The following is a 15,023-nucleotide window of genomic DNA, read 5'->3' on the forward strand; positions in this document are numbered from 1 at the left end:
TTCCTTGTATGCTGAGAGATGCTGAGAACAGTCGAGCAGTGCTAGGTATCAGAGGGAGTGTGGTGCAGTGCAGGGAAAGAAGTGCTTTAAGGAATGTTTTTAGCTTTGTAGGCAAGTGTCAGTGTTCAATCTGATGCATGCAGCTACAGGAAGCTAGTGGAAGAAACCCAGCATAATGTAGTGGTGTAGAAAGGCCAGCAATGGCAAAGGTTTTATATTGGTTTTTGCTGTTTGGGTTTTCTGATTGAATCAGCCATAATGAGGCAGATAGTTGAATCAAATACAAGTACATCCTGTTGTGTAGGAGGTTCTGTCCACGTTGTCACCACAAATTAGGCCATAAACATGCACGACTTGTATACAAGGGTATATTTGATCACTTTCAATCTTTTTGCTAGAAGAGCAGAAAAAAATGCATTGGAAATTTAAATCATAATAAGATTTTCCCCGAAAATGTAACTGCCAGTTAAGTGAGAGAGCAAATCTATTCTGTTAGTCACAATTCCAGTTTCCAAAAAAAAATGTCCTTATGTGATTTAATGCTGACACCAATCCTTGACAAACTGACATAGTCGGGAAGATTATGTCTGGAGGAGGAAGAGTGTGCTGTAATTTACACATAAGCATTGGCTATGATCTGATGTATTTAGAGGAAACCAGTAAAACTGTGTGAACTTTTGCATTAGACCTTTGAATCATAGGCAGTATCATATTTGTGGGTTAAAGTTGAAGTTCCATAATGGTTGTTTACAAAGGGAGAAAAAAGTGTGTGTATCTCTTACAAAGGATTTATCTCGTTTCCTGCTTCAAAATTAAGTTATTTTAGACCTTTATGCCATTTTTGTAGGTCACAATAATTTCTTATTTGGGAGCAGAGAAAAGAAACAACTCAGTCCCACTCTTTTTCATTATAAACACACAAAAACACACACATGCATATGTGTACAGTCCTTTATTTGCTACATTAATGATTATTATTGATATTGATATGATTATGAGGATGACACACAATTTTTACATTTGATTAAACCGAATAATACTAAATCATGTCTAAATATATTTTTATATATATGTTTTTGATTTTGAATGATATTTTGCAATAAAAAAAGATACATTTGCACTGTCTGTATTTTGAAATCTGATAAAAGCAAACTGAAATAATTTATAGTTTAATACAAAATTAAAATTTATGAAGCTGCGAATGTGATACAATAAAATAATAATATGTCTGACATGGCCAGACAGGAATTGGACAGTATGAGGTTATAAAGATCACATATTTGGAAGTGTACATAAAAATATTTTTTTAAATGTTTAAAAATCAACTGTTAAACACCACCTCCATAACAAGCTATCTGAAAGCATTCCAAGAAACAAGCTCTTTGTGAGAGAAACCAATATCCAATGTTTAGCACTTTACCACCTGCCAGCAGGATTACAACTGGCAATGTGTTCAGTGCTCCAATGAGACCAAAACTTTTTACATATACAGTATTTTTACTTCAGTAACAGACATGTAGGGAAAAGAGAACTGCTTTGATGATAGTGGATTCTTAACGCTTTGGGGTTGTTTTGTGGCTGCTGGTTCAGGAGCTCTTGTGAAAGCTGGAAAAATTATAAACATTGATATACTCTCACCAGCCACTTTATTAGGAACACCTGTAACCATACACATTCATGCAGTATTATAAAATCTGCCAATCATGTGGCAGTAGTGCAGCACATATTCAATGCAAGTCATTCAAATGCAGGTCAAGAGCATCAGGATATTTAAACCTTATCAAAATAAGGTAAAACCTGATTTGACCTTGAACATGCCATGATGTGTGGTGCAACAAAGGCTGGTATGAGTGTTTTAGAAACTGCTGATCTCACAAAAAAATTAACAGATTAGCATTTTCTAGATTTTACACAGAGCAGTGTGAAAAACTCAACATATACTGTGAGCTGCAGTTCTATGGGTAGAAATGCCTTTTTGATGAAAGATGGACAGACTGATTCAAGTTGTCAGGAAGGCAACGGTAGGTCAAATAATCGTTCTTTATAACTGTGGTGAGCAGAAAGGCATCTCAGAAACCACAACACAGCAAAACTAGAGATGGATGGGCCACAACAGCAAAATACCACATTGGGTTTCTGTCAGCCAAGAAGAGAAACCTGATAACCCCTATAATAGGGGAAAAAGAAACTGGACAGTAGAAGATTGGAAAAAGAACAGGTGATATATTTAATGTTTTTAAATGCTGTAGTCACTCTTTTCCCCAAATTTTGTGTGATGTAAGCATGAACTCAAGCTCTTGACCTCTATCCTACATCATTTTATGCATTAAATAATTACATGAACGTGATGTGGTCATTTCAATCCAAATGTCCATTAATTGTATAGAGGATGTATCACCTGTATTTTTTGAGTGTGCAAGTAATTATGGAGTACACAGGAAAACAGCTATATGGAAACCATGGCTACATGGAGAAGCTGCTGCACATAATAAAGCCAATACCATCTCTTGGTAGTGGGTTGAAACAGTGGAATTAAACAGGAAAAATATAGTGCTTTGTTGTTGTTTTTTGGTTTTTGTATTTTATTTTCACCCCTAATGTGCCCCCGAGTTTTATGTAGGCTATTTTTGTTTCACTGGCTAAGACTCCTAAGGGATTACACTTGCTGATTCATCATCAGTGATTGAAGTACAAACTGAGCTTCAGTACAGTGATTCCTCCAGAATGGGAGAATGGATTACAATGATTTTTTCTTACTGAAGTGCCATCTTTGTGCCATGCATCAGCTGGCCGGCAGACAGCCCTGCCTCAGGCACGGTGTCTGGCTCTCCTCTGTCGCACACTCAGCCTGATTTAGCTCAGACAGTGAGGCAGCTGCACACTGCTCACACTTAATTCAGGTCATGCATGCACATCATCACAAATACTGAAATCTTGCTCGTTCTCTTTTTTTGCACAAAAATCACTGTTATTGCTCCTGGTTGTGGTATCGTTCTTCTGATTGATACAACACTGTGTTTCCTCTCTGAGAAGCACTAAAGCTGAACTAATCCAGCTTAATGCCCTACACAGCAATTGATTATCCACTTGAGATGAAGCTATGAGCTGATGTGAATTTGGATTCTTCTCCTTTTCCACCCACTTCAGATGTACATCACTTGTTCGGTGAAAGCCAAAGGGACGAGGTTAGCCAAGCCAGTCATGTCTCTGGGGTTGATGTGCTTGGCCTTCCTGACTGGTATTAACAGGGTGGCAGAGTATCGAAACCACTGGTCTGACGTAATTGCTGGCTTTATCATCGGAGTGGCCATTGCCACCTTTCTGGTAAGGAGCTGTGCTTCATTTGTCTTATGATTTTTGTGTATGAATCAGTAAACTTGATGTTAAGTAGTAAAACATTATAAATTGGACTATTTGTCATTGAGGTATTAATAACGGTATAAAATAAACAATTGTCCTGAATCTCCAAAGAAATAAAATAATTCATTAATTTAACTTATTATTAATAATTATAAAATATCACTCAAGTAGTTTCTTTGTGGTTAATTGTTGTTAGCACATTGCCGATTTAAAAGGTTTTTAACTTTTATTTCTTTTTTTTTCACACAGTAATGTGAAAAAGTGATGATTCCTGATTTCTTATTTGTTTGCATTTTTTTCCACACTTTAATGTTTCAGATCATCAAGCTAATTTAAATATTAGTAAAAGATAACACAAGCTAACACAACATGCAGTTTTTAAATGAAGGTTTTTTTATTATTGAGGGAAAAACAAAATCCAAAACTACATGGCCCTGTGTGAAAAAGTGTTTGTAAAGCAACTTTGCTTTAGCTTGAGGTCATGTACAGATGGCCAGACATTCTCCTTCAGTATTTGTTGGTAGACAGCAGAATTCATGGTTCCATTTATCACAGCAAGTCTTCCAGGTCCTGAAGCAGCAAAACAGCCCCAGACCATCACACTACCACCACCATATTTTACTGTTGGTATGATGTTCTTTTTCTAAAATGCGGTGTTGCTTTTACACCAGACGTAATGGGACACACACCTTCCAAAAAGTTCAACTTTTGTCTCGTCAGACCACTAAGTATTTTCCCAAAAGTCTTGCGGATCATCAAGATGTTTTCTGGCAAAACTGAGATGAGCCTTTATGTTCTTTTTTCCTCAGCAGGTAAATGGTGGAGTCATGAACACTGACCTTAATTAAGGCAAGTGAGGCCTGCAGTTCTTTGGATGTTGTTGTGGGGTCTTTGTGACCTCTTGGATGAGTCATCACTGTGCTCTTGGGGTAATTTTGGACGGCCGGGCACTCCTGGGAAGTTTCTCCACTGTTCCATGTTTTTGCCATTTGTGAATAAGGGCTCTCACTGTGGTTCGCTGGAGTCCCAAAGCTTTAGAAATGGCTCTATAACCTTTTTCAAACTGATAGATTTCAGTTACTTTCTTTCTCATTTGTTTCTGAATTTCTTTGGATCTCAGCATGATGTCTAGCTTTTGAGGATCTTTTGGTCTACTTCACTTTGTCAGGCAGGTCCTATTTAGAATATTTCTTTCCCAAACTGTTACCACAAAGTTGAAGGTCTTTGAGTATTGGAAGCTCGAATGATGTCTTTGGATGTGCTAGCATGAAGTTTTCCATTCACTTGAACTAGGATACCCAAACCTGTTTCAACATAATAATGCCTCTGCGCATAAAACCAGCTCCATGAAGATATACTTTGCAGGAGTTGGAGTGGAAGATCTTCTTATATAGAGCGCAGACCTAAACCCTATTGAACACTTTTGGGATAATTTGGAACACTGACTGCCCCCCACGCCTCCTCACCTCACCCACATCAGTAACTGACTGTGCTAATGCGCTTTTGTCTGGTTCTTATCCTTACATTTTTAAGAAAAATGCATGTTTTGTTTTAATGCAATCAGCATGAGATGATGTCATGCTGGGCTGGGCAATATCACAATACAGTAGCGATATGATTGTTATTAATGTTTGGGCTATATATTGTACACTATATTGTTGACTGAATTTTAGACATTAAATAAAAAAGATGGCAATCAAATTAGTAAATCTATACATTGTAATCCATATCGTATATCATAGTATTACTGTATCTCACCCTCTCCTAATATCATGTTTTGCTTTATCAGTGATGCATGAGGGTGCTGCATATATGTTTGATTAATGTGCACCGGCTTGTGTCATTTGAATCTGCATGTTGTGGGATGAAGAGATTTGTACCAGCGATATGCCGAGCTTTACTGAACAGGCTGTAAAAGAGTCTGAGAGCCAAGAGATCTTAGAGATACACAGTGACATTGTGGAGGAGCGGCTTAGTCACTCTGGCACCCATCAATTTACTGCAGGGCCTTTAGGGAACTCAAGATGATATTATTTGGAGGGGAGATTATATAAAATGCACATGCCTTTCATTGTAATGGTGATTTTTCTTACCAATTTCATAAGAGATAGAAAGATGGCGAGGAATCTGTGAAATGTTCCAAAGAATATGTCTATTTTAATGCCTTGAAAAAACCTATAAAAATATTAAATTCATATTTTTCGACAGTAATTAGGTTATCAGAGGCTAGGTTATGTCAGAAGTGATCAGAGAGTAGGAGTGTTTTTCTACTTGTGGCTTTCTAAGTTATTTAAATTATAGAAAAATAAAGACCTAAGTAAGCAATTTTTTCTATCAATATTTGATGATCTACAATAAACTCTCATTTAAGGTTATAGCAGGAAATATGAGTGTTCTCACTAAAATACACTGTTGCTTAGTTGTTTTTTAAGATTTCCATCATCTTCTTATGTGTAGTCAGAATGACTGTACAGCTGAAATTGGTGGAATTGGTCTTCTCTCCCAAAGGTTTTGCTCTATGGTTTAGCGGTAGCATTTTATGATTCTTGACCTTTTGCTACAGCAATTAGGGAGACAAATAAGCAGAGTTCAGATTAAGCAAGTTTTCAATTCACCCGATTGAAGTGAAAGGACACTGCACTGAAGAAGAAAGGAAACAGATCATGACATCCATGTGTTTACTTTCTACACCCAGTTTTATCTAGGCAAATTCATGTTGTCCCTGTCATTAGTCGTGTAGTGAACACACTGGACTTTGGCATTGCTGTTTTTGTTCTGTAGTAAAGACACTTCTGGGTGAAAAGAAGGCTAATTAAATTGCTAACATGCTCTTAATGTGTCCAAATATACAGAATTACAAGATCAGTTAAATATAAATATATATTTTTTTTTTATTAAAAAAAATAAAATTATTTATATTAATTTACAAAACGGCAAAGTGAGCGAGCAAAAGAAAAATCTAAATCAAATTAATAACTGGTGTGACCACCCTTGCACAAAGTCAGGATCAGAGTCAGGTGTGTGATTAACCAGTTATGCCAAGCGGGTGCTAATGATTATTCATTTTATATATAGGTTGAAACATAGTCATTAACTTTAAAGAAACAGCTGTGTAAGAGGCTAAACAATGTGGAGCAGCCAAACTTGCTGCATTTCTGCAAATGGTGTGGACGATTTGATGAGGATTAACAGTATTCTTAATGCAGAGAAATATAGGAAGATACTCACCATCAGGGAGTCATCAGATTGGCACCAGATTTATTCTGCAGCAGGACAACAACCTCAAACATATAGCCATTAAGAACTATGTTCAGAACGAGGAGTCCTGGAAGCGAACAGAGCCCTGATCTCAACAGCATTGAGTCTTTGTGGGATTACATGAAGAGACAGAAGGATTTGAGGCAGCCTACAGCTACAGAGGATTATTTCTTATTAATTCTCCAAGATGTTTGGAACAACCTACCTGTCGAGTTCCTTCAAAAACTATGTGCAGCTTTCCATTTTGTTAATTGTTTAAAAAAAAAACATTAACACTGGCGTACCAGTGTAGATATATATACACACACACACACACACACACACACACACACACACACACACACACACACATGCATTTGTGGCATTTAGCAGGGGAGAGCAGAAAGTCATGAGTTATTTGGAGATCTTGACCTGGAGGTGAAGCCTCGGAATACACACACACACACACACATACACACACACACACACACACACACACACACACACACACACACACACACACACACACACACGCATATCATTATTTTTCCTTGCACATATTGTACAATATACAAACATCTGTTCAACAAAGACATTCTTTATTATGGAGGTTTTTGCATGTGTCTATGCCACCCGAATATGCTAGGGTTTTTGTGGTAACGTTTTCTTTTCTCCTTCTTTCTGTGATATCTGCTATACTATAATACCACAGCAATGGCTGCATGTATATTCATTATCTTCTCATTTACATATTAAGAGACGCTATTGTAATAAGTGTAGATGTGTTTTAGTGGGGTGCTGCATGTACTATGTTGATTGGTAGCATATGAGTAAAAGAATTTGCATGGGTGATGTATAGCTGTGAGAGCCAATAACCATAAATGTCACCCGCTTTGCTTTGTGACGGTGTGCTTTATTGAATAAATTATCAACACCATTTGCACATGAGTCTTATAATATATTGTTGCTATACGCCTGGCATTAGATATCTTTAAGAGCTCAGAGTCAAAAAGTGGTGAGAAATTAAGGCAGGAGAGAGAAGAAGAGGCAGTGAAGTGAACTAATGCAGAGCGTCCTCCAATATTCATGAATTCTGGTTAGGACTGCAGGGCAGCGGTCTGTTAGCAAAATGAATGAAGGAATGTTAAAACGTTTTATATAAAACAGCGACATAGCCAAGCTCTACTATATTAAGCTGTGCATAATGTAATTTTAAGACGGTGCTCTTTAAAACACACACTAAAGGTGTTGAGCCACATTGTGCTGATTATCTGTGATTTAAGTCCCAACATTCCTAATGAGGAGAAAAGCTCACTTTGTGCAGTGCATTGTGTGCTTGGTGCATACCTTTATTTAACCACTGGAAAGTGAGCAGTGACACGGCAGCTAAGAATTTCCCTAGTTTCACTTCGGATTGACATCACCAAAAATTCTGTTTATGATTTGCATGAATTTAGGTGCATTTTTTTATATCTGCTCAAAGGTACAGCTTACTGGTTCACATAAAAAAAATCATTAACCCTCCATAGAAATGCCTTTGGCTTTTCTTCCTACTTCTAGCTACAAAATGACATGCTGTTGCTTCCTTCCCAAATATAGGTACTTTTAGAATCGTCAACAACTGACACATGGCTGCTTTACACTGTTTCAGGTTGTGTGTGTGATCCATAATTTCAAAGGAAGCCAGATGTTAAGTGAAGACCCCCAGCAGGAGGAAATGATGGGCTCGCCCAGGGTGGAGAGTCCCCTGGAAAAATATATCGCCTCCCAGGTACAACGCAGCTGCATTTACCTACACTAATATCCACCCAGACTAATGCTGTCATTTATACCGGCAGGAATGTTTGACCTCTAAAATAGTCTTTGCTGAAAATTTAATATTGAAGAATGAAGATGTTTCAAATAAGCTCTCGATAGCTGCCTCGTTGGCTAGATGTGCCTGTCTGTGTGTGTGTGTGTGTGTGTGTTGTACATATGGCCGTCTCTCAGATGGCTGAACTAAGAGAGGAAGAAGAGGCATTGACACCCCGCTCTCTGAAATCGCGCCTCCTGAGCTTCTTTGACTGGATTGCAGGCAAAAGAAGCCGATTTGACCATCTGCAGAGCACAAGGCAATAATAAACGTAGGAGCACCTGTGTGAGCGGCGAGTGCCAAGCCTCTGGAATACACCCTGATGTTATTAAATCCCTGTTTAAACCAGAACCCATGCATTCATAAAAGCATGAATAAACCAACGACCTGTTTATAGTCAGCCTGGTATCCAGAGTGTTTGGCCCTGCTATCTGATTCACCCTGTCCTATATAGTGTTTTTCCCCTGTCCTCTTTTAATCTGAAGCAGACAAACCACCATCAATTGTCTGCTTTAAACTTGGATTAAAACATCGCTGTTCTTTTACATTAGTGCGGCTGCAAACCTGAATCAATTGGTCTAAGTCTTTTGACAACACCATTTGAGTCAAAGGTCAGCTAATAGAGGTTGATTGTCCCAGAGCCACATTTGATTTTTTTTGGCCATGTGTAGCTCAAGATTTGTTTTATTATTTCTAGATGGGCAAATTTGGCCATAACTCTTTGTTTCCAATGTAACATTATTAGAACCTATAATTCACCCTATCAAGACCAAGAAGTATTTGATATAATACTTTACAAAATATCCAATTTCCTTAAGACGGTTTAGTCTGAATGTAATTCCCCGGACACATCTGTCCTCCACAGCTGATTTGTTTCCTGATTTAGCCCCAGCATTTAACTATCAATTAAACCACATGCTGCAGCCTTACGACTGAACTCCCAGCTCCCAGTTACAGGCTAATTACACCTTAAGTATGGACCTTTTAACAAAATTAACAATAGTTACAAGAAGAACATGTGCAAGACAACAACTCGCTGTTATAATCCCAGCTGTGTTATATATATAATTTTTTTATTATTATCTGTTTGGTGTGCAGCTTTTTTGTTGTTGTTGTTATTGAAATGCATGGGGTGGATTGTGTAAAGTGTGAACAGTACTTTGCCTAATAAAAATACTAATGACCTTTTTTTCTTCTTTCAAGGTTTAAGCGATGCTTATGAGTGATATTTGTCTTTGGTGACAAAGCATAGATAGATGAATAGTATATAAGAGGGGACATCAGAGGACAGTGACATATCCTGTTCCGCTCAGCTGTTGATTAAAACACCCCTTTGCTGAAGCTGCTGTCACAGTCTATAACAGAGATGAAATGAGTTGTCTCTGTGAACGACGGGTAGGAAGAATTAATGCAGTGTAAAATATAGGAGTTACTAGTTATATGTCCCTGGCTTGCAAAAGCATTTTGCCTCAAAGCAAACATCGCTGAACAGCAATTTTGTCCACTTTAAATATAAGTGTCTGTACTTCTGTTTTGGATTGGGTGAACCACGATGTCAAAATATAATCAGACCATTTTTATTGTTTGAGGTTTTAAAACCGATAGTTGTAGAAGAGTGAAATAGCAGGTAACCTGATATGAGGTGCATTCATCCCACCGATTTAGTGTCCATCATATCAGTATTTCATATCAGTTACTAATTCTGTAAAAAGCTCATGCTTAGCTTGGAGTTTTGGCAAACACAGCTTTGCAGAGAGAGGAAATGAGAACGATGAGTGGGTAATCAATTAATTTAGTCTGCCCAGTGCTTTTTTTAATTTTGATTTTTTTTTAGTTGATCTCTATTCCTTTTGAAAGAAACTGCCAGGGTAAAAATTGGAGACTGGCCTGGCATTTCCCAAGCATTATTATAGTAACAAATACAGCAATAGAAAAAGAAAATGGAAAAGGTGCCTTTTTTTTATTTATTTCACTTCATGCAATAGTATCTCTAGATAATTCCTTTTGGTATGATTATCTGCAATAAGCTTCAGAAATCTGTTTACCATATATGGAGATTGGAGGCATTTCTATATGCAAATGATGGCAGCATTGTACTAACTGTGTGTATGTGAATCATAAATGCACATTTTCTTGTGTACTTTTAGACCCCTGGTCTAATTCTGTACAATATGCATAAGTGCAGGAAACAAAAAAAACCCCAATGTTTCCTTATTTGTATAGACCTTTGGCTGATAGTTTGATAAATGTCAGTTCTTCTTCACTGCTGCATACACATTGTTTTCCTCTGATATGGCCTCATTTGTTTTCAGATGTGGCCCACAGACAAGGGTTATATGGCAGCTGAACAACATTATTAAGGTAGCACAAGGCCACTGGTTGCTACGCTGCATGGCTGCATCCCCGGCTTTATGGTGTGCTTTTCCTTAACACCTCAGTAACACATCCGTTTCCAGGCGGCAAAAAAGCTAGAATGGCTGTTCAAAATAAATCCCACTCCCTGTTTTTTCTTTTTTTTTTTACCACCAAATCAGACAGCTGGCTGAAGATTACAGACCCACCAGACTGCAAGAAGTTTTTATTTGAACGCATTGCAAGGTCCCTTGAACAGTTTGCCATGCTGTATGTGCATGAGGGATAAATGTAGCCATTTTTGGAGGAACACACTATAAATGTTAGCGCTCGTTCATTCTAGATGGAAACACGGTATATGCTGAATGTAGTCTAAAGTGCTGTCATCTGATCTGTCTCTCACAGAATCACATCGCCTTCGATGAAGTCACATGACCTTGAGTCAGCCGTGTGGCAAACGCATTGGACATCCACACTCTTTACCGTGCAGTCGTCATAGTCATGGTGCAACACTACCCGCCTCAGTCATTTCCTCTATGGTGGCGTTTTGGATCACAATCTACTCCCGCACCTGCCCCCTCAGCATATCTGTGTACTGCTATTTGCACAAGGTACCCCTCACGACCACACCCATTGCCCCTCTGGTTCGTGTTTTTTGATCGTGAGCCATGACAACTGGAACTGAAATCAACCCAGGATTCACTGTGTGTAGCTGGAGGGACAGCGTTTGTGTGAGACAAACAATTCACCACTTATGTCATATAGACTTATTGCTAACGATGTGTGTATTTTCTTCTTGTTTTCACACTGTATCATATGTATAAGACATTGTGGTATGATTTTTGTCAATACAAATGTGACCTAATATTTCATTAGTTTGCTCAACAGTTACCCACGCCCAAACACAGGTCATCAGTTTTATACCAGTCTGTTTAAGAAGTGCACTTTAATCAGTAAAATTCAAGGAATCTCAAGACATGGCACCAAGAACTTATGAGCCACTGATTCTGCAGATTTAGTGGCAACTGAAGCCTTATAGACCGTCCTAGCGCATCGTCCTGTCCCTCATTCAGCTGTATAAAGAATGGATCAGTTGTGTAGACAATCACCACTGCTCTTTTAGAGGCATTCCTGGGAATAATTACTAAGTTAAAGCTTTGCATAAATGCAGACACAGGAGCCCGAGCTTCCATTATTGTTCATATTAGATATCAGAATGGAGGGAAAATTCGATCCCTGGCTCCGGATGTTGGTCTCAGATGTGCTGGTTTTAAATATTTCAGAACCTGCTGATTAATGTTTAGACACCAGAATGGGAAGAAATATGAGCTGGGATGCTGATCATGGATTTTTCCATCCACAGGACTTTTAACAGTCTCTAGAAGTGACACAGAATGTCACATTTTTGGGGACTTGTTGATGAGAGAGTTTAATGGAAAATGGACAGACAGGCTTGTGTTAACTGAAACGACCACTCTTTCAAAACACGGTAAGCAGAAAAGCATTTCAGAAACTCTTATCCTCTCAAGTTATACTGGATTGTTTTTTTTTTTGTTTTTTTTTGCACCATACTGTATAGACTCTTATGTGTGAAAATGACAGGGTCAAAACCCCAGATCATGTTTTCCCCAATTCTGATGTCTGATGCGAACATGAACTAAAGCGCTTGACCTGTGTGTGCTGCCACATGATTGGCAGACTGGATAATTTTAAGTTGTTCCTGTGAAAGTGACAGAAGAGCGTACACTTATAATAACAATACTTGAACCAGTCATTTAGATAAGAGCATTATTTTGAATGATGATTCTGTTCCTGAGACCTGTGCTATTTTTATGTCAACTATTATTGTTTCATAAATTGGCAATGTGATGGTTCTGTTATGTCTGGAACGATGCCATAGATGACACCTGTAACATGAGATCGAACCGACATACCTCAGCTACAATTAATTCAATGGGTAGATGTATGAATCGCTAATCAATCTTAATCTTGAATACAGGGTGAAAGAAGCAGATTTCTTTGTAGTCGAATATTCGAGTCCCCACTGCAGTGCCCACTCAAAGACTAGCAGCCAGTCCAAGGTGCTACCGGATGATCAATTTCTGCACTTAAAAATGCTCCCCCTTTTTGCAGTCGCCCCTGCTTGCTTATGTGACCAGATCATAGACGAGCAATAACATTTAAAAGCTTTACCATTGGCATGGACCCATTTGGCCAGATATGGTCTATTTTTGTATCAGAGTTCCAGCACTTTAATCCACACAAATGTCACCCGCAATCTAAAAGAAGATCCTTTAAAATACCCATTACACTACTACTCGCATAAGCACTTCTAATGGTAATCAGGATCTATTATTGTATGTGGACTAAAGTGACTGCAGTGCTTGTAAACAGTATTATGGTATAATCAATGAATAAATATGACGAAGAGTGCAAATGCAGAGCGCAAGATTGAAAAACAGAAGAGTTTGTCAGATTTTCTTAGTTTATTTTCTCAAGTTTGTACAGTATATATTATGTGTCTTGTAACATAACAAAACATATCTATTGTACCATGTGTGCTTCAGCTTCAATTTCAAATGAAAAAGAAAAAAAAAAAAACAGTGAGAGAATTTGTGGTATAACTTGTTGAATTACTGCTCCAGTGGCTGGAATCAATTTCTCATTTAAAATACTGATTTGTTTATAACATTTCTATTTGACATATTATGTTCACAACTCCTATTTTCTATTTCTTTTAGAGTTTGTACAGTAGCTTTTGGTTGTAAAAGTGCATTCTTACAACCTCCTGAACTTTTTTTAACGACTTATTTCCATATCGCCGTGCACCTGTGACATTCCTACACGTGTAGCTGTTGTTTTTTTTTTTTTTTTTTGTATGAATGTTGCAGGTCGGCATCTCCAGAATTTTAATTAGTTTCAGCTCACAGCTTCATTACAAATAATGCGCCTCATCAATTCATGACCTTTTACACTGTAGAGAAAACGTCTTTGAATAAAATATATTCTGACCTTGTTTGGCTGCTGACGTGTTGTGAGTTATGGAATGGATCACATTCTTCTCAAGGATGGATTCAGGCATTCAGTCTAGGAAATGTTTCGAGCCGTCTCTGTCCTCTGACCTGTGAGAAATGCACTGGTTTGCTCTCCAGCACTTGAAGAATGTGCAATAAGGTGATATCGTGGGAAATGGCTGCGGACGTGCTGTTCCCATGGCATCCTGATGGATACAGAATGTCCTGAGATACAAACACAGAAATGAAGTGCATCAGCAGCTTTCCATTTATACCGGTCATTCAGTAACCTCTGTCTCATTCATCTGTTGCCCTTTATCACGATGCTTGTTTCCACATGCACTCATTTTCTCTTATGTTGTTTTCAACAGAACAATGAGATCTCCTCCTACTCAGCCACAATAATCACATACCTCTCTTCTCAATATGAAGCTGTTACCTGCTAGTTGAGTCTGACTAAACAGGGTTTGCCAAGCAGCACTGTCAAAATAGGATGCATGTTTGGACGTGAACTTGCCATAATGGTCAGAGAAACGATCACGGCTCCTTTAGATATGTTATAGTTATGCAGATGTGTAATACTGATTACATTTAGAAATCATTAGAACAATGGCTCTTATACTAGATAGATAGATAGATAGATAGATAGATAGATAGATAGATAGATAGATAGATAGATAGATAGATAGATAGATTGATTGATTGATTGATTGATTGATTGATTGATTGATTGATTGATTGATTGAACTCAACCATCCGATCTGAAGTCCAACATCTCAAACACTAATTTATCATTAGCATTCTTTTATTTATTATTCCTTTATTTTATTCTTGTGTATAGTCAAATTTACAAATTCTTTAAAATCATATTTAGTTTGTCTGTACAATCAAATTCCTTTCTGGTGGGAGTTAAAATTTTTTTACCTCAACGTGCTACTTGGATCATCATGTAATTTAGCACTTGGTCTATCAGGTGCATTTATGCACAAAACAGCTACAATGCATAAAACCCCACCTATTAATAGACTTTCCAGAACTACCTACAGTTGAGTTTGGAACATGACTTTCTACATAATTATGGACTTCCACAGTTTTATTATAAAATTGCCCACTTCCACTGAACCTCAGACAAAAGCACCCAGACTCTGTTCTCCATAATGAAATAGGTGTGGATTTGTTCATGCGTCATTCTGTGCATTCAAATCTTG

The 15,023-nt window shown here is 37.8% G+C and overlaps 2 protein-coding genes across 7 annotated transcripts in view; one reads left to right on the top strand and one right to left on the bottom strand.

Moving 5' to 3' along the window:
- The window catches only part of plppr5b (phospholipid phosphatase related 5b), a 48,498-nt gene extending 34,681 nt beyond the window's left edge, over positions 1–13,817 (top strand). Inside the window, exons 6-9 of one of the 3 annotated variants that reach the window (XM_083551992.1) lie at positions 3,148–3,324; positions 8,249–8,368; positions 10,762–10,810; positions 11,207–11,235. In XM_083551992.1, coding sequence (XP_083408118.1) covers positions 3,148–3,324; positions 8,249–8,368; positions 10,762–10,809 — 345 coding nt within the window. In that variant the 3' untranslated portion in view covers position 10,810; positions 11,207–11,235. Of the gene's footprint in view, positions 1–3,147; positions 3,325–8,248; positions 8,369–10,761 lie in introns of all 3 variants that reach the window. The other 2 variants (XM_083551991.1, XM_083551993.1) reach the window with 2 other exon arrangements.
- The window catches only part of LOC310731945 (uncharacterized protein), a 33,169-nt gene that overhangs the window by 12,653 nt on the left and 5,493 nt on the right, over positions 1–15,023 (bottom strand). For 2 of the 4 annotated variants that reach the window (XR_014535323.1, XR_014535324.1), the window contains exon 4: positions 13,814–14,040. Coding sequence is in view for 1 of the 4 variants with exons in the window: in XM_083552046.1 (XP_083408172.1) it covers positions 13,876–14,040 (165 nt within the window). In the remaining 3 variants the exon portion in view is untranslated. Of the gene's footprint in view, positions 1–4,875; positions 6,624–13,268; positions 14,041–15,023 lie in introns of those variants that run through there. The other 2 variants (XR_014535325.1, XM_083552046.1) reach the window with 2 other exon arrangements.

The sequence above is a fragment of the Silurus aristotelis genome, assembly GCF_946808225.1.
Source record: "Silurus aristotelis genome assembly, chromosome: 1".
Classification (NCBI taxonomy): domain Eukaryota; kingdom Metazoa; phylum Chordata; class Actinopteri; order Siluriformes; family Siluridae; genus Silurus; species Silurus aristotelis.